General features: G+C 41.3%; 1 protein-coding gene across 1 annotated transcript in view; it reads right to left on the bottom strand.

The window, feature by feature from the left end:
* Positions 1-2,704: 2,704 nt before the first annotated feature.
* dlc (deltaC) overlaps positions 2,705-24,546 on the bottom strand; it is a 57,979-nt gene continuing 36,137 nt past the window's right edge. Inside the window, exons 8-10 of the mRNA XM_068585639.1 lie at positions 4,371-5,109; positions 4,036-4,150; positions 2,705-3,917 (exon numbers count right to left, since the gene is read on the bottom strand). Of these exons, the coding sequence (XP_068441740.1) occupies positions 3,912-3,917; positions 4,036-4,150; positions 4,371-5,109 (860 nt within the window). The 3' untranslated portion in view covers positions 2,705-3,911. The remainder of the gene's footprint in view (positions 3,918-4,035; positions 4,151-4,370; positions 5,110-24,546) is intronic.

Below are 24,546 nucleotides of genomic sequence, written 5' to 3'. Positions count from 1 at the left end.
GGTAGAGACACCATTTAACATTTCAAATGTTGACAAAACCTTCAGCTATTAAACTACGCTTTTACATTCTTCATATTTTCTCAAATTTTAAAATTATTCAGCTTTTTATCAAAATAAAAATGAATGGTTTCCAATGAAGAACATCTTCAAATCCGCTTTCAACTCTTCAACTTCAAAAGGTAAAGGCTCTGTCATGCATTCAGCTTGAGACACCATTTCACCTTTAAAATGTTGACAAAATGTTCAGTTATTACTGTATTACTCAGCTTTTTTGATATATTTTGTAGTGTTTTAATTGTCTGCGTTTTCGTTTAATGTTTTTTCCAAACCTTTTCTGCCTTTATCATTAGTGTGAATTGTGCAGCTCAGAGCGGGTGACGTCATACTTAGAGTGGAGAGAGAGTGAGGATTTTGTGATAAAATATTTTAAACTTGCTCTCTACTCCAAACCGTTTACTCTTTGGGCAAAATTTATAGCTCAAAACGTGGGAAATGTTGTCTTCTGCCGTAAAATGCGGTCGATAGGAATCCAACAGATTCAGACGTGTTGAAATCCGACTGAATTTAAGAGCAAGTCTGACTGAATGTGAGAGCAAATCTGTCCCCAGCAGTAGCCTTTTCGTCTGTGCATCTGCAGGCTGCAGGCATGTGAACGGCTGCACACACGGAGAGAAGAGCTTTCATGCAAGAGGTCTAAGTCACAGGTAAAACAATGCAAACAACTCAAACTCAAGGCTAAGCTGAGCGTGAACGGTCGCGCACATGAACGTCCTTCTTTCACAGGGCTCTTAAGAGTGCTCCTAAGAAGCTCTTATCGCTTAAGAACGGCCAGTGGCCGCGTTTCCCAGATTCGTTAAGATGCACTTAAGCGCTAAGAGCGTCTTAGGAGCGCTCTAAGAGCGCTGTGAAAGAACAACGTGTTTCCCAGAGTCGTTCTTAGCTTAAGACGCTCTTTCACTAAGAAGCAAACGTAAGATCAGTCTGACCCACTCTTAAGAGCCTTCTTAGCGATTAAGAAGGCTCACTGCAGCCGCATCAGGTAATATTATACCCGACGCGGCTGCTCACTGCAGCCGCGTCAGGTCACTTTTTCCCATTGTCGTTGATTTAAAGGAATACTAAAACCATGCGTATTGATTAATGTGCGCCCACAGCTGCAGAACACTGACGCAATAAAAATAATAGCATAAAAAGAAAAATAACAATATAAAAATAAAGAATTTTGACACCACAGCTGCAATACGGCATATTCTCGCTGCTAAACAACAGCGTCACCGTGCGTGAAGCCAGATAGTTAACATAAATGCATATGAGCGTCAGCACTTCTCCCCACTTAATGTGCTGTTGGACCGGGCAGTACAGTCCAAGTACCGGCTTCCCCGTGTGGAGATCCAACGCCTCATCATGCTAGTGTCACCACACATCCAGAGGACAACCCGCTGCAATGTTGCCCTCAGCCCGGAGGTGCAGCTCCTGGTCGCGCTGCATTTTTACGCAGTGGGGAGCTTCCTGGAGGTGGTGGGGGACGGCACCGGCCTCAGCAAGGCATCGGTTTCACGGAGTGTGGCAGCCATGACACTGATCGTCCTGCGCCATGCCCGGACACACATCAGAATGCCCACCACACGGGACGAGGTCTGCCAGGTCCACCGTGGATTTCATACTATGGCTGGGATCCCCGGGTGATTGGTGTCGTGGATGGCACACAAACACACGCTCGCGCGTAGCGTAATTGCACTTGTGTGTGGATACCACGGCGTGGTATCCACACACAAGTAACACACGTGTTAAATTACATCAAATATGAGACAATGACCCATTTCACATTATTCAGTTAAAACTAATGAAACACTGAATAACTACTGTTACAATTAAACATCTGCATACATATTAGGGGTGTTCAAACATATTTAGTAATTTCTAATACTATTTCTCTACTTTTCACATCCAGGTTTGTGCCCAGTACATCATCTCTCTCACCAGAGACCCCAAGCCCACCCATTGATTATATTATTGATATTATTTAGTATTATTAAGGGCTTGTGTGATTATATGTACAGTACATCAACGGACCGAGCTGGCCCAGTATCTGTGCGCGGATTGTCGTGGGCCAGTCTGGACCAAAAAGTCCAGTACCGAATTTTTGTCCTGGTGTCTGTATGTTAAATATAAAAGTAGCACAAGTAGCCGTTTAGCTTAGCATAAAGACTTAAAACTAGAACACTTTGAGCCAGACGTCTCACTTTTTCTGCGCTCCACTAACTTTATTTCAATTTCTGCTTTTGTTATTCCCGATCTCTGTCGAACAAGCTACCAGCTTGTTGTGGTTGTTCTTAATAGCGCACCTTGTGTTGTATTTCCTGAGCAGTTCCTATGTTCTTTTCCAGGGAAAATTAAGTAATGGATTTCCACGTGTCCCGGACATATAAAAATGAAAGCATTGTATTCATTACTCTTATGTCTCATGGTCACATATGTGGTGTTAAAAGATCATTGGTGTGATGAGAGCTGAAAGAAATGCAACACAAGAATTAATGTCAGTTCACACAATATGCAATATTTTCAAAATTTATTTTTGAAAAAATATATTTCTTCATTCTGACTGAGACCACGAGTATGTTAACAGACATATATACAATTATCTTTCATAAATACAAAATCATGTACAAAAGGTAAAATTAAATAGAAAAACTATCTTCTGGAGGATATGTACACATTGCATTGTTTTATTAAATTAACAAAGATAGTACAAAGACAGAACTACACATATTTTTGGTATCATATGGAATAAAAAAAAAGAAGTAATTGAAAACTTTCTTTGGTGCCCTTCACTGTTCCTAAATGTTTATTCTTTTTTCAAATATAAATAGTTTTTTTTTGCTTTTTAATTTATAGAAAAATAAACTTAGAAAATGTAGTATAATGGAAACAACACAAGCATTTATCACAGGAAGACAATGGTAAAATCGTTTTAATTTGTAAGATGAATCCAGCTTGGCTGGATCTTCATCCAGCCTGAGACGTGTTTCACTTTTGTTTTACACCTTGTCAAAAGTACAGTATCATGAGTTGAACATGTATGGTTGTTGATAGAGGTACAAAGTCTCCATGATTAAGCCAAAACCTAATTAAGTCTGGGATTAGCATCAAGGATTACTATTACATATGATGGGCATCAAAATACATTACAAGTTGAAAGGACTCCAGTGGACAAAAGTAAAGTTTTCTGGGCTCATAAAGGCCCAGTTTGGGTCCTGTTGCAGTTTTCCATAAGAAGAGGCACTTCCGAGTTTGTTTCTTTTTTACAGGCCACCATGTGAATCTCCAACAAAACACCAAGTAAAACGGACATCACAAAGAATTGTCCATTTTAGCTTTCAGAGAGAAAATGTTTAGATTGTTTGACAAACGAACAAAATAAACAATCCAATTCCCGCTCTGGTCTGCAGGCACGCTGACGATTGATTGACACATTTTGCTGTGAGATTTTACGGGAACGGTAATGAGAGAGCACAGCTAAGGCACCAAGGTTTCCAATTGGTGGACAGTTCTAATCCTTTTAGTTCTCTCAATCACGTTGGATCCAAAGAAGAGTCAGATATACAGACAGAATTATTATATTAAGATTTAAAGATTTAAAAAAAGATAAATAGTGCAAATGACGCCGGGTAATCACTCTTCCTCTTTTTCTTTTCTCTCTTTTGTTCTTTCTTTCTTAACAGATTAATTGTCATCAAAATATTGTCAATATTGAAGCAGAAAATAATGAAAAAGTCTTTTCTTTTAGTTTCTTTCTGTAAAGCAGCAGAAATAAATATTAAATTACATAAAGTGTGGTGAATACATCCTCTGGGTAAAAACTTTTCAAGCCTTCAATGTAAAAGTTCCCCCGGCGGTCTGAAACCTGCAGGTTAGACCTGAGAATGAAATAGATCAAGGCAGTTAGTTGGCAATATGACATAACTTCTTCTGGGTCCAATTAAAAAAATAAAAATAAAATGCACTGCATATTTGTGTTGGTGATTGTGTGCTCACCTCAGTAGCAAACACACACTGCTCCATCTCCTCTGGGATGATGAACACTGGGTGATACAGGCTGTCCTTTGAAAAAGTGAGAGGAGGAACGATGACGGACAAGTCACACCTCTTACTGTTTGGGAGGAAGAGAAAGGGGGTTGGTACAGCAGCAATAAACAACGATTCAAACAGAAATGCTTTGTGAATCAGTATGAACGCCAGAGGGATAAGATAGCAGACAAACATGCTGCGGCTTGTCTATACAAAACAGACGGGATTTCAGAGAGGGAAATATCAGAAAGGAAAACAGGAACAGACACACAGAGCCATGAAAACCATCATCAGGTTCTTACAGGTCAAACTTGTTCCTGACCAGGCGCTGCTTGTCTTTCGCCAGGTTACAGTCAGCCATTTTGTTTTTAAAAATGGCCATGTTGTCGCCACCGTTCTCCACTAGTGCAGCATCCTTATTGGACACTTTAAGCTGTCCCCCTGGGATGAGGAAGGCCTCCTTCTCTCTCAGGCTACACAGCGGCACCTCCGGTAGGCTTCCATTGTAGGGTCCGCCCCCACCGATCACCATGCTGCGGTTGTTCACCGTCTCCAAGTCGTTCTTCACCGATGAGGTAAGGCCTGTTAGCGCCCTGCCCCAGCGGAGCTGGCGCAGAATGTGGATGGCGGCAAAAACCAGCATAGTCAACGTCAAAAGGCTGAGGGCTACGGCAGCAATCAGAGCAGTGGGGACGTCGCCATTACCCGGCGACTTTGCGGTCGGCCTGCTGACAGAGTACTCGCAGTGTGCGCCCATGAAGCCCAGTGGGCACTGGCAAACGGGGCCCGTGAAGTGGGTATAGCAGGCGCCGCCGTTGTCGCAGGGGAACTGGTCGCAAGGGCTGGTGCGCCTGGAGCAGTCCTTGCTGGTGAAGCCGAGCGTGCATGAGCAGGTGAAGTCGTTGATGCCGTCAAGGCAGGTGCCTGCGTTGCGACAGGGGTTGCCGGCGCAGTCATCAACATTGGTCTCACAGCGAGGGCCGGTGAAGCCGGCCCGACAGCGGCACATGACGCGCTTCCCGAGGTCCAGACACTGAGCGCCTGTAGGGAAAGACATAGGAAGGCTTTTAGTAGACACACAGCTGAAGACGGAAGGTTGTTGACCGCCTAAGGAAAGTGATGGACAGGATGGTAAGAGGGACAGGTCTGACCATGACACAAACATGTATAGTTTATGTTTTATTTCATTATACGTCTGGTTCAGGAAAATCAAATCAAATCAAACTATATAAGTGCTTTTTTTGATGGCAATACATTGCTAAACACAATAAATGGAAATTAGTTTTTACTGTTGGGTATCTAGACCAGTAAGTATCTCACAGAATAGTAAGAAAGAAACAAGGTGCTGCTAGGGAGTGGAGCGTACTCTGAAGATATTCTCTATTAGAAAAGGGAAAATGTGATTGTTCGCTTGTGGTGAAATATTCTGTTGGTTGTAGGATCGTGGAATATTCCTTTTTAAATAAATATTAATTTAGTGCTTATCAGTGGGGACAACATTATTACACAGTGACACAGAATTGTTAACGAGGTAATCATGTGCACATCGGCTAAATTAGCAGCAGCAAGTATACTGGACAAGAAAAAAAAGAGGACCAAGAATGGAACCTTGTGGAATACCAGTGTCTCAATGCAGACTTTTTGGATGTAATCGACTACATGTTTCGGTTTAAAAAACCAAAGTTATGTGCTAATCACATTTTGAGTTAGAGTTATGGTAAGTAATTTTGGATTAAACAAACACATTATTTTTCCTTTAGCCTTTTAAAAGAGGTTGTGGATTGCAAGAATATTGAATAATTTGCACTCTTCAAAGCTTGTCCATCCTCTGCACTCCATCTGGATAGAACAAAGTGGATGACAACATTCAGATCACAAAACACAACAGGTGACGCTCATCAGGATAGAAATGTGCGGGTGATTAGAAACATACTGGGGAGATGTTTCCCACCGTGAAAATAGGTTTTACTGTAAGAGAGTTGTGAATTAGGACTAGGATTTACTGACTCTTTCATTATTGTTGCAATTACTTTGTCAAACCGTGCAAACAACCACCATCTGTTTAGAACAAGGGTGTCAAACTCGTTTTAGTGAAGGGGCCACATGTTGCCCATTTTGATCTCAAGTGGGCCGGAGCAGTAAAATCACTGCATAATAACGCATAATTAACGACAATGTTTCTCTGTGTTTAAATCATTGGAGAAGGTTTTTAGATGATAAACTCTATTTTAAAGTCTTTCAACAATTACCTAGAAACATAAAGACCAAACATTCCGACATCAGCCCCCTGTTTATCTGCTTGGCTCTCATCAGCAGATTCCCTCCCTTTGTGACGCCACTTTCATGCGATCCATGCTTAACAACTTCCAACACAATAATATCAATGCTCACATCAATTGTAACTGCAGATCTGTGGTTTGCATTAGGGCTGTGATTCGGGTTCACGTACTGTCAAACCGTTGAACGGATGCATCATCAGTTGGTGCACTGCACTAGCAAGGTCATTGAACATTTGGCAGTTGAAAACTTTGTGCGCAGCTAGGCTACTTAGCTGTCAAGGTTCTTAAGTTTAGTCATGGTGCCCAATTACACAGCCAAACTGCATGCTGGGAAATGCAAATTTGCCGGAATGCATTTTTGGCACAATTTAACGGGGAACAATGGCGGAGGAGAAATCACAACTGAAAGTTGACAGTCTCTGAATACTACTGTTGTTGAGTCCAAAAATGTAATTTTAAGGTGTTTTATGGCGAGAAGTTAGTTGACCCAAAGGTCATTGACCCGAGGACCTGCTCGCGGGACCGATGAGCCGGACAGCAGGCACGTCACCGCCCTCTGCTGCCGGCTGAAAGAGACCTGAACACGGCAGGATTTTTTAAACGATTCGCTGGCTCCGAGTTCTACGTCGAGGTTATGATGCTCTAACGAGCGATCTTTATTAGTTTATTATTTATTCACAGTAACGTTACGTCAGTTTGACGGAGGGAAAGGTTAAGATTTCTAACTTAAGATTTTAATTTCACTTTTGAGCCACAGGACGTTTACTCAATACCAATACAGTAATTTGTACTCTTCCTGTTTGCCTGCGCGGTATAACCAGCATGCAATTCGACTTTGTAATTTTATAAATGTACAACTATTAGTGTTACAAACGGTTTGTGTCACAAAGTGTTGTGTTGTGGTGTTTAACCCTGTTAAAGAGCGTTAGTTGTGCGTTATAAATTGTTGTCATAAAGTTAAATACACAACTGAAGTTTGAACCATGACTGGAGTTAGAACCCTGGCACATAAGTATCCCGCTGCGCTGAAGACATCAAACTGTGCAATGTTATTGATGTGACCTTCACCCATGGTAGCCTAACGGTTGGCCATTATGCCTGAAACTGTCAGTCCATTACAAAATACCTGATATGAATTTTGGGCCATACTGCACAGCCCTAGTTTGCATGTCTGTCTTACAAGCAAAGGATCATAGGTTTGAATCCCAGCTCTGTTAATTTTGTTATTTAAAAAAAAAAAAAAATACTTTTTTTCAATTAACCACCATGGCGGGATCCCCCTATGGCGGGCACCATGGGGGGATCCGGCGGGCGGGCCGGATGTTTGACACCCCCTGGTTCAGAATGTAGTCAAGAAGAATAGAAAAGGAAAAGACCGAGGACAGTCCTCCTGCAGCGACTGAACTTCTGGAGACGTTTAAATGGAACCTGTAGGGTCGAATGAGGGCAACACTGCGGGCCAAACACTGTAAGGACAAATTCAGCCCCATATTTGGTTGCTCTGTGCAGCCGATGTGTTGCAACACTGGAAAAAAACAACCACTCAGCAGTTATGTGGATCTTTTTTCTCTCGCCGTCGTGCACTTTGAGAGCCAGGAATGATTGCAGATCAAAGATAAGCAAGCAGCGGTTTCCACACGCTAATGAGGACGTGAGGGACAACCAAATGCTGAACTGAGACCTTCAGAGATTACAACTAGAATTTAATAGTAGCATTCAGCGATAATATTTTATTTTGGAGCCGTCTGATCGTGATTATCTGTATCTCTGGATAATGAGAACAGGTGGCAGAACAAAGTCTGAGAATCCATCCGCAGCCTTCTTTCTTGACTAGAAGTCTATGTAGTAGTTTTCTTTTTATAAGTCCTGTGTGAAGCAAGGGTCTCTGAATAATATCAGTCCTTCCTGATGATGACGTTTTCCCAAACTCAGCCACAGAAAAAGGTTGTAAAAACATCTCCATCTATAAGTTTTAATACAAGCGTTTTTGCTCCTTTTAAAATCCCGTTGACGACAACTCCTTTACAGTTAGCTGTTGGACATTTTCCAAACCGTTTTCTTCCACAAAGCGGTGAACATCAACCTGTAGCGACTCGCAGCTTGTTGTTGATAGCTAATCCGTCACAATAAAACCTTCCTTTTTTTTTTTTTTTTCAAAACAACCAAATCCTTCAGATTTATCTGAATTTGGATCTGCTTTGTGCTTTTCATGAGCTCGTGAGAAAATCCAACATCCTAGATTACGAGAAGCGTTCATCTGTTTTGTCGTCAGAAAACTAAAGTTATGCAACATGGATGATTCGAGAAAGACAATGCAAAAAAAAGTGTGTTAAACGCCAGAGAAAGAGTTTGCACATTCTAAACTGATGAACGCCAGGGCAAAAAAAAGAAAATCAGCGGAGTAAATGCTGTTGACTATGCTGGATTATCACTCTGCAGCAGGTTGCAAGCCTCTGTGAGGTGATTAAACAATTAAAGTGAAAGTAATGGCTGCCTGGAAGAAAGTAAATGAAGCTTAAAGTGGAAGGTATGTTTGGGAAAATGTTCAGGGGCGACACAATGGGAGTGTTAATTGTGGTAAATGAGTTAGATGTGCATGCACAGGGTACACACACAGTTTGCATGATACAGTGATGTGCAAGGGATCTTGTAAAGCTCTTTTGGCAAAAAAAGAAGCAGGCATTTTAAGATTTCAAGTCAGCCCGGCACTGACTGCTGTATCGGGCAGTCAGCGCTGGCCTCCTGCCAGCGCTGGCAGGAAGCCAGCTGATGGTAGAGTGAGAAAAGGAGGGATGGAGGAAGGAAGAGAGAGAGAGAGAGAGAGAGAGAGAGAGAGAGAGAGAGAGATGCGAGGTCTGACAGTTTCCAGGGCTACTGCTGAAACCAAATGTGTTTACGACGTAACAATGAGGACCAACATGTTTGGGTTGTCAGACAGAAGAAGATATGACATAGCCAAGAGCCTCCTCCATGACAATCAAAGTGTTTATCTGCCCTCTGACACACACACACCCTTTCAAATATTTGATGTGAGGCTTAAAATCAAAACATTGTGAGTCAGCTAAAACATTAATGGTTCAGTTATGTGTAGCCCCACCATACCAATCTGGCAACACCGAAACATTAAATAGTGCACCAACAGAACCTCCTTCTGAACTAAGTCATGAATCATATCCCAGCATGCTCACTGGTGATGCTTGTGTGTGCTTGCAGGATGCTTGAGCCAACTTCTAAAACTTGTTTATGAATACATGCGTTGCCGTTTGAAGTGATTGTAAATTCAGTTTATGTACATTTTAGATGCAACTAGAAAATTTTGCAAGAAATTTTGAAAGTGTGGCTACTACTGCCGTAAGACGTCGCAATATATAGCTTTTGTTTATGACGCCCGTCTCTCCTCCAAAACACTTGAGTTGGTTTGTGTGTTAAACTGATTGGCTGATATGAAGCACCTGTGTGCTGCCGTCGTCATGGTGACCAAGTGACAGCCAGCAGACTGATTAGAGGCAGACTGGCCTGTGGACTTAAGGAAATAAACTACTGAACGTCCTGAACACACGCAAACGTATATGAAATATCATACCACCTTATTAATGATCACAGTGTTGACAACTACACAGTATAAAACACACATAAACGTCTGTATGTGTGTCTGTTTGTGTGTGTGTGTATGTACAAGTGTGTGAGAGACAAACATAGAGTGAGACAGAAGTCATCTGTGTTGTGTGTGCATGTGTAAGTGTCTGTGTGTCTGTTAAACTGCTCTAACGAGAACACCTGTGGGTTGCTAGATGAAAGGTTGCCATAGTGATGACTTCAAAGGTCTTCAGTTAAACAGATTTCAATGGAGGTAATGCTGGGGAACACCTATCCAAAAATCCCTCAAAAAAGATACTTTAAAAGCTCCTATTGCTTCGATATCGCATATAGAGCATTAGGAAGACTTGATAAACAGATACTGTGACTGGCGAGTCTGTACGATAAAACATGTGTCTGTACGGGCGATTTACAAATCAGGTACGAGCTTAAGGGGAGAAGTGGTTTTGGAGGGAGATTTAACACGGCGGCGGATGGCAGTGCGAGATGGACTTGCTCTCACAATTAGTCGGCTTTTAACACGTCTGAGTCTGTTGGATTCCGCAGTTTATGACAGAAGACAAGATTTCCAACGTTTTGACCTATAAATTATGCCCAAAGAGTACACGGTACGGAGTTTACGGCAAATTAAAAAAAAAATTCCCACAAGAACTGACGTCGCTCTGCCCTCTATGTATGACATCACGCACTCTCAGCTGCGCAATACACACTCATGTAAAAGAGAGAAAAGGCGGGGAAAAAACATAAAACTAAAACAATAATTACATGAACACTGTACTAGCTATCAAAAAATGTCCAATTAGGCAAATGAACTCAAGCCCTTTGTCGACGTTTTAAACTTTAATTCATTTCTCTACCTCCTATTATGGCGAGTCACTATGGGCACAAAGATGAGTGTTTTTTTTTTCTCTCTTCGCGGCGAAACCCCATTCAAAGTCAATGGGAAAATTTCTCGCGGTTTTGCGATTTTCGGGAAAACGGCCGGGCGAATCTCTTAGAAAAGTCATAGCTCACAATTCCCGTGCAAGCCGCACGTTTAGATGTATTTTGACGCATGTGCTGGCAACGCTGTGGGAGGAGTAGTGGTTCAAAGTTTTGATAATAATAAGCAACTAGAAAATTTCGCAAGAAATTTTGAAAGTGTGGCTACTACTGCCGTAAGACGTCGCAATATATAGCTTTTGTTTCTGACGCCCGTCTCTCCTCCAAAGCACTTGAGTTGGTTTGTGTGTTAAACTGATTGGCTGATATGAAGCACCTGTGTGCTGCCGTCGTCATGGTGACCAAGTGAGCGCCAGCAGACTGATTAGAGGCAGACTGGACTGTGGACTTAAGGAAATAAACTACTGAACGTCCTGAACACACACAAACGTATATGAAATATCATATGACCTTATTAATGATCACAGTGTTGACAACTACACAATATAAAACACACGTAAACGTCTTTGTGTGTGTATGTATGTGTGTCTGTGTATGTGTGTCTGTGTGTGTGAGACAAACAGACAGAGAGACAGAAGTCATCTGTGTTGTGTGTGTGTGTGTATGTGTTTGTTTGTTTGTGTGTGTGTATGTGTTTGTTTGTTTGTGTATGTGTGTATGTGTGTCTGTGTGTCTGTGTGTGTGAGACAAACAGACAGAGAGACAGAAGTCATCTGTGTTGTGTGTGCGTGTGTAAGTGTCTGCGTGTCTGTTAAACTGCCCTAACGAGAACACCTGTGGGTCGCTAGAGCAAAGGTTGCCATGGTGATGACTTCAAAGGGACTTCCTTACGCTGAGCTTAATAGACCTAAATACTGTGGAACTCCTTTCAAACTATTTAAAAAAAATGGTACTTTAAAAGCTCCTATTGTTTCGATATCGCATATTGAGCGTTAGGAAGACCTGATGAACAGATACTGTGACTGGCGAGTCTGTACGATAAAACATGTGTCTGTACGGGCGATTTACAAATCAGGTACGAGCTTCAGGGGAGACGTGGCTTTGGAGGGAGATTTAACATGGCGGCGGATGGCAGAGCGAGGTGGACTTGCTCTCACATTCAGTCCGATTTCAAGACGTCTGAGTCTGTTGGATTCCTATCGACCGCAGTTTATGACAGAAGACAAGATTTCCAACGTTTCTATCCAACAATGGTGTATGAAGAGTGAACATTGTGCGAGTAAGGACAAAATACGTTTTATTTTTTTAGCAGTTTCTGTCGCTTCTTCTCACTCTGTTAATTGGTGCGCCACCCTCTACGAACATTTCGTGAAATTTTTTTGACAGTTTTTGACGTTTTTTGCATTTTTCGGGAAAACGGCCGGGCGAATCTCTTAGAAAAGTCATACCTCACGATTCCCGCGCAAACCGCACGTTTCGATGTATTTTTTACGCATGTGCTGGCAACGCTCTGGGAGGAGTAGTGGTTTGACTATAAGAAGAATAATAATAATAAGCCCGCAGGAGAACATGAAGTGTGCTTGCAGCATGGGGTCTATGACCCCATGCGGCTGAAGCCACACTTAACTAGAAAGAGCATTTCCTGCAGAAAATGCGTTGGAATGCAAAAAAGCTGAAGCATAAAGCTGAAATATTTGAAAGAAATTGCTAAATATAGCTGAACATAGTCAAATATAGTTGAATAAAGCTTAAAAAAGCTGAATATATTTGAAAATTAAATGTATCATTGGAAAAGTTGAAAGGAAAACTGCATCATCTAAATCAGGGGTGTCAAACACACGGTCCAACAGTTTTTTTAAAATTAAAGTCAGCCATAGGTGTGGTTTGAACCACTGACCCTTTGCTTCTAAGACAAAGTTGCAAACCAATGCTCCACAGGTACAGTTGGTGAGACACCTGATATTATTGAGTTGCAGAGTGTTTACAAAACCATCTGTTAAACCTCAGAATGTGAACGTCAGTGACGCTGTTAATCCTGACGTCTGTAACCAAAGTGACCTGCACACACGCACGCGAACGTGCACGCGACCATAATGACACGTTAGCCGTTCAGGCCGTTCACGTGCGCAGCCGTTTACGTGCGCGGCCGTTAAGGCGCGTGCGCACCCGTTCGCATGCGTTTACACGCGCGGCCGTTTCAAATTAGTGAGCGTTCACGTGTGCTGCCGTTCACGTGCGTGCACGGCCATTCACGTGCGCGACCGTTCACGTGCCTTCAGCCTGCAGATGCACAGACTAAAATGCTCCTGTTGAAGAGTTGAAAGCGGATTTGAAGAGGTTCTTCATTGGAAACCATTCATTTTTATTTTGATAAAAAGCTGAATAATTTTAAAATTTGTGAAAATATCAAAAATGTAAAAGCATAGATTAATAGCTGAAGGTTTTGTCAACATTTGAAATTTTAAATATTGTCTCAAGCTCAATGTATGAAGAAACTGTAAACGTTTGAAGTCGAAGATGATTTGAAGATTTCCCCATTGGGTCCCATTATAAAAAAAAAATCATAAAAAGCTTAATAATTTGGAAATTTGAAAAGTAAGAAATATGAAAAGTCATAGCTATCGTGTCCTTAAGTATCTGAATATTTGAATAATTGAACTTTTTTCTGTAGCTGAAAATATGAAGGAGTTTAAGAGGTCCAAAATACGGATGGAAGAAATATAATAATAACTAGAAAGAGCATTTCCTGCTGAAAATGCGTTGGAATGCAAAAAGCTGAAGCTTATAGCTGAAATATTTGAAGGAAATTGCTGAATATAGCTGAACATAGTTGAATATAGCTTAAATTAGCGAAATATAGCTAAATATATTTGAAAATGAAAGAATAGCTGAATATATGTAAAAACAGCTGAATATATTAATATAGCTGAAAATTGCGGAATAGATGAATATATAAATAAATAGCAAATCATTACTGAAAATATAGAAAAGGCAAAATACCTGCTGAAAAATGTTACAGTTCAACATCATTTAATTAAACTGTTGAAAATCCTTGTCGTTTAAATGTATAATTGGAAAAGTTGAAAGGAAAACTGCATCATCTAAATCAGGGGTGTCAAACATACGACCCGGCCCGCCACAGTGTCCAGTCCAACAGAAGAAAAAAAAAGTTTTTTTGAAAAATTAAAGTCTTCCATAGGTGGGGTTTGAACCACTGACCCTTTGCTTCTAAGACGGAGTTGCTAACCACAGGCGCAGTTGGTGAGACACCTGATATTACTGAGTGTCTACAAAACCATCTGTGAAACCTCAGAACGTGAACGTCAGTGACGCTGTTATCCTGACGTCTATAACCAAAGTGACCTGCACACACGCGCGCGCACACACACACACACACACACACACACACACGAACGTGCACGCGACCATAATAACACATCAACGCGGCCGTTCATGCGCACGCACAGCCGTTCACGCGCGCGGCCGTTGAGGCGCGGGCGCACCCGTTGGCGAGCGTTTACACGCGCGGCCGTTTCACGTTAGTGAGCGTTTACGTGTGCTGCCGTTCACGTGCGAGCACGGCCGTTCATGTGCGCGACCCGTTCGCGTGTGCGGCCGCTTACGTGCCTGCTGTCTGTAGATGCACAGACCAAAGGGCTGCTGCTGCTGGGGACGGACCTGCTCTCCCATTCAGTCGGACCTCAACACGTCTTATCTGTTGAATTCCTATCGACCGCAGTTTACGGCAGAAGACAAGATTTCCAACGTTTTGAGCTATAAATTATGCCCAAAGAGTATACGGTTTGGAGTAGAGAGCAAGTTTAAAATATCTGCATCGCCAAGTGCCCTCGCTCTTGAGTATGACGTCACTGCTCTGAACTGCCCAACACACAATAATGAGAAAGGCAGAAAAGGTGCAGAAAAGGTGCGGAAAAACTATAAAACGAAAACGCCGACAGTTAAAACAATATAGGATATATCAAACAGATGAGTAATACAATAACAGCTAAACGTTTTGTCAACATTTTAAAGGTGGAATGGTGTCTCTAGCTTAAGGCATGACAGAGCCTTTACCTTTTGAAGTTGAAGAGTTGAAAGCGGATTTGAAGATGTTCTTCATTGGAAACCATTCATTTTTTTTTTATAAAAAGCTGAATAATTTTAAAATTTGAGAAAATATGAAAAATGTAAAAGCGTAGATTAATAGCTAAAGGTTTTGTCAACATGTGGAATTTTAAATATTGTCTCAAGCTCAATGTATGAAGAAACTGTAGAGTTTGAAGTTGAAGATGATTTGAAGATTTCCCCATTGGGTCCCATTATAAAAAAAATCATAAAAAGCTTAATAATTCAAAGATTTGAAGTCTGAAATATGAAAGGTCTTAGCCATCGTGTCCTTAGGTAACTGAATATTTTTTATAATTGAACTTTTTTCTGTAGCTGAAACTATGAAAGAGTTGAAGAGGTCCAAAATATGGATGGAAGAAATAGAATAATAATAATAAAAAGTTTAATAAAGATTTGAAGAACAATAGTTGGAATGCTTGCAGCATTCCAACTAATAATAAAAATCATAAAAAGCTTAATAATTTGGAAATTTGAAAAGTCAGAAATATAAAAAGTCATAGCCATCGTCTCCTTAAGTAGCTGAATATTTGAATAATTGAACTTTTTTCTGTAACTGGAAATATGAAGGACTAGTTACGGTCAAAAATACGGATGGAAGAAATAGAAGAAACAGTTTAATAAAGATTTGAAGAACAATAGTTGGAATGCTTGCAGCATTCCAACTAATAACTAGAAAGAGCATTTCCTGCTGAAAATGCGTTGGAATGCAAAAAAGCTGAAGCATAAAGCTGAAATATTTGAAAGAAATTGCTAAATATAGCTGAACATAGTCAAATATAGTTGAATAAAGCTTAAAAAAGCTGAATATATTTGAAAATTAAATGTATAATTGGAAAAGTTGAAAGGAAAACTGCATCATCTAAATCAGGGGTGTCAAACATACTACCCAGCCTGCCCGGGTGTCCAGTCCAAGAGAAGAAAAAAAAGAAGCTTTTTAAAAAAAATAAAATAAAGTCAGCCATAGGTGGGGTTTGAACCACTGACCTTTAGCTTCTAAAAAGGAGTTGCTAACCACTGATCCATAGGCGCAGTTGGTGAGTTGCCTGATATTATTGAATTGCAGTGTGTCTACAAAACCATCTGTTAAACCTCAGAACGTAAACGTCAGTGACGCTGTTAATCCTGATGTCTATAACCAAAGTGACCTGCACACATGCGCGCACACACACACACGAACGTGCACGCGACCATAATAACACGTTAACGCGGCCGTTCGCGCGCGCGCGCGGCCGTCTACGCGCGCGGCCGTTGAGGCACGGGCGCACCCGTTGGCGAGCGTTTACACGCGCGGCCGTTTCACGTTATTGGGCGTTTACGTGTGCTGCCGTTCACGTGCGAGCACGGCCGTTCATGTGGTTCGCGTGTGCGGCCGCTTACGTGCCTGCTGCCTGTAGATGCACAGACCGAAGGGCTGCTGCTGGGGACGGACCTGCTCTCCCATTCAGTCGGACTTCAACACTTCTGAATGTGTTGAATTCCTATCGACCGCAGTTTACGGCAGAAGACAAGATTTCCAACGTTTTGAGCTATAAATTATGCCCAAAGAGTATACGGTTTGGAGTAGAGAGCAAGTTTAAAATATCTGTTTCGCCAAGTGCTCTCGCTCTTGAGTATGACGTCACCACTCTGAGCTGCCCAACACACAATAATGAGAAAGGCAGAAAAGGTGCGGAAAAAACATAAAACTAAAACGCAGACAGTTAAAACACTATAAGAGATATCAAAAAAGCGGGGTAATACAATAACAGTTAAACGTTTTGTCAACATTTTAAAGGTGGAATGGTGTCTCTAGCTGAAGGCATGACAGAGCCTTTACCTTTTGAAGTTGAAGAGTTGAAAGCGGATTTGAAGATGTTCTTCATTGAAAACAATTCTTTTTTTTTTATAAAAAGCTGAATAATTTTGAAAATTGAGAAAATATGAAAAATGTAAAAGCGTAGATTAATAGCTAAAGGTTTTGTCAACATGTGAAATTTTAAATATTGTCTCAAGCTCAACGTATGAAGAAACTGTAAACGTTTGAAGTTGAAGAAGATTTGAAGATTTCCCCATTGGGTCCCATTATAAAAAAAAATCATAAAAAGCTTAATAATTTGGAAATTTGAAAAGTCAGAAATATAAAAAGTCATAGCCATCGTCTCCTTAAGTAGCTGAATATTTGAATAATTGAACTTTTTTCTGTAACTGGAAATATGAAGGACTAGTTACGGTCCAAAATACGGATGGAAGAAATAGAAGAAACAGTTTAATAAAGATTTGAAGAACAATAGTTGGAATGCTTGTAGCATTCCAACTAATAACTAGAAAATTTCGCAGGAAATTTTGAAAGTGTGGCTACTCCTGCCGTAAGACGTCGCAATATATAGCTTTTGTTTATGACGCCCGTCTCTCCTCCAAAACACTTGAGTTGGTTTGTGTGTTAAACTGATTGGCTGATATGAAGCACCTGTGTGCTGCCGTCGTCATGGTGACCAAGTGACAGCCAGCAGACTGATTAGAGGCAGACTGGCCTGTGGATTTAAGGAAATAAACTATTGAATGTCCTGAATACACGCAAACGTATATGAAATATCATACCACCTTATTAATGATCACTGTGTTGACAACTACACAATATAAAACACACGTAAACGTCTGTGTGTGTGTCTTTGTGTGTGTATGTCTGTCTGTGTGTGTATGTGTGTCTGTTTGTGTGTCTGTGTGTGTGATATAAACATAGAGAGAGACAGAAGTCATCTGTGTTGTGTGTGCGTGTGTAAATGTCTGTGTGTCTGTTAAACTGCCCTAACGAGAACACCTGTGGGTTGCTAGATCAAAGGTTGCCATAGTGATGACTTCAAAGGTCTTCAGTTAAACAGATTTTAATGGAAGTAATGCTGGAGAACACCTATCCAAAAATCCCTCAAAAAAGATACTTTAAAAGCTCCTATTGCTTCAATATCGCATATACAGCGTTAGGAAGACTTGATAAACAGATACTGTGACTGGCGAGTCTGTACGATAAAACATGTGTCTGTACGGGCGATTTACAAATCAGGTACGAACTTCAGGGGAGACGTGGTTTTGGAGGGAGATTTAACATGGTGGCGGATGGCAGAGCGACCTGGACTTGCTCTCACAATTAGTCGGATTTTAACACGTCTGAGTCTGTAGGATTCCTATCGACCGCAGTTTGTGACAGAAGACAAGATTTCCAACGTTTCTATCCAACAATGGTGTATGAAGAGTGAACATTGTGGGAGTAAAGACGAAATACGTTTTATTTTTTCACCACTTTCTGTCGCTGCCTCTCACTCTGTCAGTTGGTGCTCCACTCTAGCCACGAACATTCCGTGCCATACACACCTATGGGACAATTTTTTCGCCATTTTTCGCATTTTTCGGGAAAACGGCCAGGCGAATCTCTTCGAAAAGTCATTCCTTACGATTCCCATGCAAGCCGCACGTTTCGATGTATTTTGACGCATGTGCTGGCAACGCTGCGGGAGGAGTAGCGTTCCAAAGTTTTGGCTATAAGAAGAATAACTAGAAAATTTCGCAAGAAATTTTGAAAGTGTGGCTGCTACTGCCGTAAGACGTCGCAATATATAGCTTTTGTTTATGACGCCCGTCTCTCCTCCAAAGCACTTGAGTTGGTTTGTGTGTTAAACTGATTGGCTGATATGAACCACCTGTGTGCTGCCGTCGTCATGGTGACCAAGTGAGCGCCAGCAGACTGATTAGAGGCAGACTGGACTGTGGACTTAAGGAAATAAACTACTAAACGTCCTGAACACACGCAAACGTATATGAAATATTATATGACCTTAATAATGATCACAGTGTTGACAACTACACAATATAAAACACACGTAAACGTCTTTGTGTGTGTCTGTGTGTGTGTGTATGTGTCTGTTTGTGTGTGTCTGTTTGTGTGTCTGTTTGTGTGTGTGTGTCTGTTTGTGTGTGTGTGTATGTGTTTGTTTGTTTGTGTGTGTGTCTGTGTGTGTGTGAGACAAACAGACAGAGAGACAGAAGTCATCTGTGTTGTGTGTGCGTGTGTAAGTGTCTGCGTGTCTGTTAAACTGCCCTAACGAGAACACCTGTGGGTCGCTAGATCAAAGGTTGCCATGGTGATGACTTCAAAGGGACTTCCTTACGCTGAGCTTAATAGACCTAAATGCTGTGGAACTCCTTTCAAACTATTTTTAAAAAATGGTACTTTAAAAGCCACTATTGCTTCGATATCGCATATAGAGCGTTAGGAAGACCTGATAAACAGATACTGTGACTGGGGAGTCTGTACGATAAAACATGTGTCTGTACGGGCGATTTACAAATCAGGTACGAGCTTCAGGGGAGATGTGGCTTTGGAGGGAGATTTAACATGGCGGTGGATGGCAGAGCGAGGTGGACTTGCTCTCACATTCAGTCCGATTTCAAGACGTCTGAATCTGTTGGATTCCTATCGACCGCAGTTTATGACAGAAGACAAGATTTCCAACGTTTCTATCCAACAATGGTGTATGAAGAGTGAACATTGTGGGAGTAAAGACAAAATATGTTTTATTTTTTTAACAGTTTCTGTCGCTTCTTCTCACTCTGTTAATTGGTGCTCCACCCTCCACGAACATTTCGTGAAATTTTTTTGCCGTTTTTCGCATGCTAGGAGCGAATATAGGAGCGAACAATATAAAACACACGTAAACTTCTTTGTGTGTGTGTGTTTGTGTGTGTGTATGTGTGTCTGTTTGTGTGTATGTGTGTCTGTTTGTGTGTCTGTGTGTGTGAGACAAACATAGAGAGAGACAGAAGTCATGGGGTCTATGACCCCATGCGGCTGAAGCCACACTTAACTAGAAAATTTCGCAAGAAATCTTGAAAGTGTGGCTACTACTGCCGTAAGACCTCGCAATATATAGCTTTTGTTTATGACGCCCGTCTCTCTTCCAAAACACTTGAGTTGGTTTGTGTGTTAAACTGATTGGCTGATATGAAGCACCTGTGTGCTGCCGTCGTCATGGTGACCAAAAGTAAGCAGATTGATTAGAGGCAGACTGGCCTGTGGACTTAAGAGCATTAATTATTAAATTTTAAAAAAAAATCCTCATTTGAGCTTTATGTTAAGACACAGTTAATTCACAGGGCTTTTATTTTAGAGAGAGAGAGAGAGAGAGAGAGAGAGAGAGAGAGAGAGAGAGATTAGTAGAGGTAGTTGTATGATTGGCAGTAGTAATAGTCAAAATGTTAGCAGCAGTAGTCAGACAAGGAGAGAGACAGAGAGACAGAAGTCATCTGTGTTGTGTGTGCGTGTGTAATTGTCTGTGTGTCTGTTAAACTGCCCTAATGAGAACACCTGTGGGTCACTAGATCGAAGGTTGCCATAGTGATGACTTCAAAGGGACTTCCTTACGCTGAGCTTAATAGACCTAAATGCTGTGGAACTCCTTTCAAACTATGTTTTAAAAATGGTACTTTAAAAGCCACTATTGCTTCGATATCGCATATTGAGCGTTAGGAAGACCTGATAAACAGATACTGTGACTGGTGAGTCTGTACGATAAAACATGTGTCTGTACGGGCGATTTACAAATCAGGTACGAACTTCAGGGGAGACGTGGTTTTGGAGGGAGATTTAACATGGTGGCGGATGGCAGAGCGACCTGGACTTGCTCTCACAATTAGTCGGATTTTAACACGTCTGAGTCTGTAGGATTCCTATCGACCGCAGTTGGTGACAGAAGACAAGATTTCCAACGTTTCTATCCAACAATGGTGTATGAAGAGTGAACATTGTGGGAGTAAAGACAAAATACGTTTTATTTTTTTAACAGTTTCTGTCGCTTCTTCTCACTCTGTTAATTGGTGCTCCACCCTCCACGAACATTTCGTGAAATTTTTTTGCCGTTTTTCGCATGCTAGGAGCGAATATAGGAGCGAACAATATAAAACACACGTAAACTTCTTTGTGTGTGTGTGTTTGTGTGTGTGTGTATGTGTGTCTGTTTGTGTGTATGTGTGTCTGTTTGTGTGTCTGTGTGTGTGAGACAAACATAGAGAGAGACAGAAGTCATCTGTGTTGTGTGTGCGTGTGTAAGTGTCTGTGTGTCTGTTAAACTGCCCTAACGAGAACACCTGTGGGTTGCTAGATCAAAGGTTGCCATAGTGATGACTTCAAAGGTATTCAGCTATACATATTTCAATGGAGGTAATGCTGGGGAACACCTATCCAAAAATCCCTCAAAAAAGATACTTTAAAAGCTCCCATTGCTTCGATATCGCATATGGAGCATTAGGAAGACTTGATAAACAGATACTGTGACTGGCGAATCTGTACGATAAAACATGTGTCTGTACGGGCAATTTACAAATCAGGTACGAGCTTCAGGGAGACGTGGTTTTGGAGGGAGATTTAACATAGCGGCGGGTGACAGAGCGAGGTGGACTTGCTCTCACAATTAGTCGGATTTTAACACGTCTGAGTCTGTAGGATTCCTATCGACCGCAGTTTACGACCTAGGACAAGATTTCCAACGTTTCTATCCAACAATGGTGTATGAAGAGTGAACATTGTGGGAGTAAAGACAAAATACGTTTTATTTTTTTAACAGTTTCTGTCGCTTCTTCTCACTCTGTTAATTGGTGCGCCACCCTCTTCGAACATTTCGTGAAATTGTTTTGCCGTTTTTCGCATTTTTCGGGAAAACGGCCAGGCGAATTTCTTAGAAAAGTCAGAGCTCACGATTCCCGTGCAAGCCGCACGTTTCGATGTATTTTTGACGCATGTGCTGCCAACGCTGTGGGAGGAGTAGTGGTTTGACTATAAGAAGAATAACTAGAAAGAGCATTTCCTGCTGAAAATGCGTTGGAATGCAAAAAGCTGAAGCTTATAGCTGAAATATTTGAAAGAAATAGCTGAATATATCTGAACATAGTGGAATATAGCTTAAATTAGCTAAATATAGCTAAATATATTTGAAAATGAAAGAATAGCTGAATATATGTAAAAATAGCTGAATATATTAATATAGCTGAAAATAGCGGAATAGATGAATATATAAATAGCAAATCATTATTGAAAATATAAAAAAGGCAAAATACCTGCTGAAAAATGTTACAGTTCAAAGTCATTTAATTGAACTGTTGAAAATTCTTGTCGTTTAAATGTATAATTGGAAAAGTTGAAAGGAAAACTGCATCATCTAAATCAGGGGTGTCAAACATACGACCCGGCCCGCCACTCCAGTCCAACAGAAGAAATTTTTCTTTTTTTTGAAATATGAAAGTCTGCCATAGGTGGGGTTTGAACCACTGACCCTTTGCTTCTAAGACGAAGTTGCTAACCACTGATCCACAGGCACAGTTGGTGAAACACCTGATATTATTGAGTGTCTACAAAACCATCTGTCAAACCTCAGAACGTGAACGTCAGTGACGCTGTTAATCCTGACGTCTATAACCAAAGTGACCTGCGCACACACACACACGAACGTGCACGCGACCATAATAACACGTTAACGCGGCCGTTCACGCGCACGGCCGTTGAGGCGCGGGCGCACCCGTTGGCGAGCGTTTACACGCGCGGCCGTTTCACGTTAGTGGGCGTTTACGTGCTGCCGTTCACGTGCGAGCACGTGAACGTGAACATTCCAACGCACATGAACGGCCGTTCATGTGCGCGGCCCGTTTGCGTGTGCGGCCGCTTACGTGCCTGCTGCCTGCAGATGCACAGACCAAAGGGCTGCTGCTGGGGACGGACCTGCTCTCCCATGCAGTCGGACTTCAACACGTCTTATCTGTTGGATTCCTATCGACCGCAGTTTACGGCAGAAGACAAGATTTCCAACGTTTTGAGCTATAAATTATGCCCAAAGAGTATACGGTTTGGAGTAGAGAGCAAGTTTAAAATATCTGCATCGCCAAGTGCCCTCGCTCTTGAGTATGACGTCACTGCTCTGAGCTGCCCAACACACAATAATGAGAAAGGCAGAAAAGGTGCGGAAAAACGATAAAACGAAAACGCCGACAGTTAAAACAATATAGAATATATCAAAAAGATGAGTAATACAATAACAGCTAAACGTTTTGTCAACATTTTAAAGGTGGAATGGTGTCTCTAGCTTAAGGCATGACAGAGCCTTTACCTTTTGAAGTTGAAGAGTTGAAAGCGGATTTGAAGATGTTCTTCATTGGAAACCATTCATTTTTTTTGATAAAAAGCTGAATAATTTTAAAATTTGAGAAAATATGAAAAATGTAAAAGCGTAGATTAATAGCTAAAGGTTTTGTCAACATGTGAAATTTTAAATATTGTCTCAAGCTCAACGTATGAAGAAACTGTAAACGTTTGAAGTTAAAGATGATTTGAAGATTTCCCCATTGGGTCCCATTATAAAATAAATCATAAAAAGCTTAATAATTCAAAGATTTGAAAAGTCTGAAATATGAAATGTCTTAGCCATCGTTTCCTTAGGTAACTGAATATTTTTATAATTGAACTTTTTTCTGTAGCTGAAAATATGAAAGAGTTGAAGAGGTCCAAAATACGGATGGAAGAAATAGAATAATAACTAGAAAGAGCATTTCCTGCTGAAAATGCGTTGGAATGCAAAAAGCTGAAGCTTATAGCTGAAATATTTGAAAGAAATAGCTGAATATAGCTGAACATAGTGGAATATAGCTTAAATTAGCTAAATATAGCTAAATATATTTGAAAATGAAAAAATAGCTGAATATATGTAAAAATAGCTGAATATATTAATATAGCTGAAAATAGCGGAATAGATGAATATATAAATAAATAGCAAATCATTATTGAAAATATAGAAAAGGCAAAATACCTGCTAAAATTTTACAGTTCAAAGTCATTTAATTGAACTGTTGAAAATTCTTGTCGTTTAAATGTATAATTGGAAAAGTTGAAAGGAAAACTGCATCATCTAAATCAGGGGTGTCAAACATACGACCCGGCCCGCCACAGTGTCCAGTCCAACAGAAGAAAAAAAAAAGTTTTTTTAAAAAATTAAAATCTGTCACAGGTGGGGTTTGAACCACTGACCCTTTGCTCCTAAGGCGGAGTTGCTAACCACTGATCTACAGGTGCAGGTGGTGAGAGACCAGATATTACTGAGTGTCTACAAAACCATCCGTCAAACCTCAGAACGTGAACGTCAGTGACGCTGTTCATCCTGACGTCTATAACCAAAGTGACCTGCACACACGCGCGCCCGCACACACACACGAACGTGCACGCGACCATAATAACACGTTCACGCGCGAGCACGGCCGTTCATGTGCGCGACCCGTTCGCGTGTGCGGCCGCTTACGTGCCTGCTGCCTGTAGATGCACAGACCAAAGGGCTGCTGCTGGGGACGGACCGGGTCTCCCATTCAGTCGGACCTCAACACGTCTTATCTGTTGGATTCCTATCGACCGCAGTTTACGGCAGAAGACAAGATTTCCAACGTTTTGAGCTATAAATTATGTCCAAAGAGTATACGGTTTCGAGTAGAGAGCAAGTTTAAAATATGTGTATCGCCAAGTGCCCTCGCTCTGGAGTCTGACGTCACCGCTGTGAGCTGCCCAACACACAATAATGAGAAAGGCAGAAAA

The sequence above is a fragment of the Clinocottus analis genome, unplaced genomic scaffold, assembly GCF_023055335.1.
Source record: "Clinocottus analis isolate CAN_PGR_092001 unplaced genomic scaffold, fCliAna1.0.p SCAF_2, whole genome shotgun sequence".
NCBI lineage: Eukaryota > Metazoa > Chordata > Actinopteri > Perciformes > Cottidae > Clinocottus > Clinocottus analis.
This window is presented reverse-complemented; position numbering and strand designations above follow the sequence as displayed.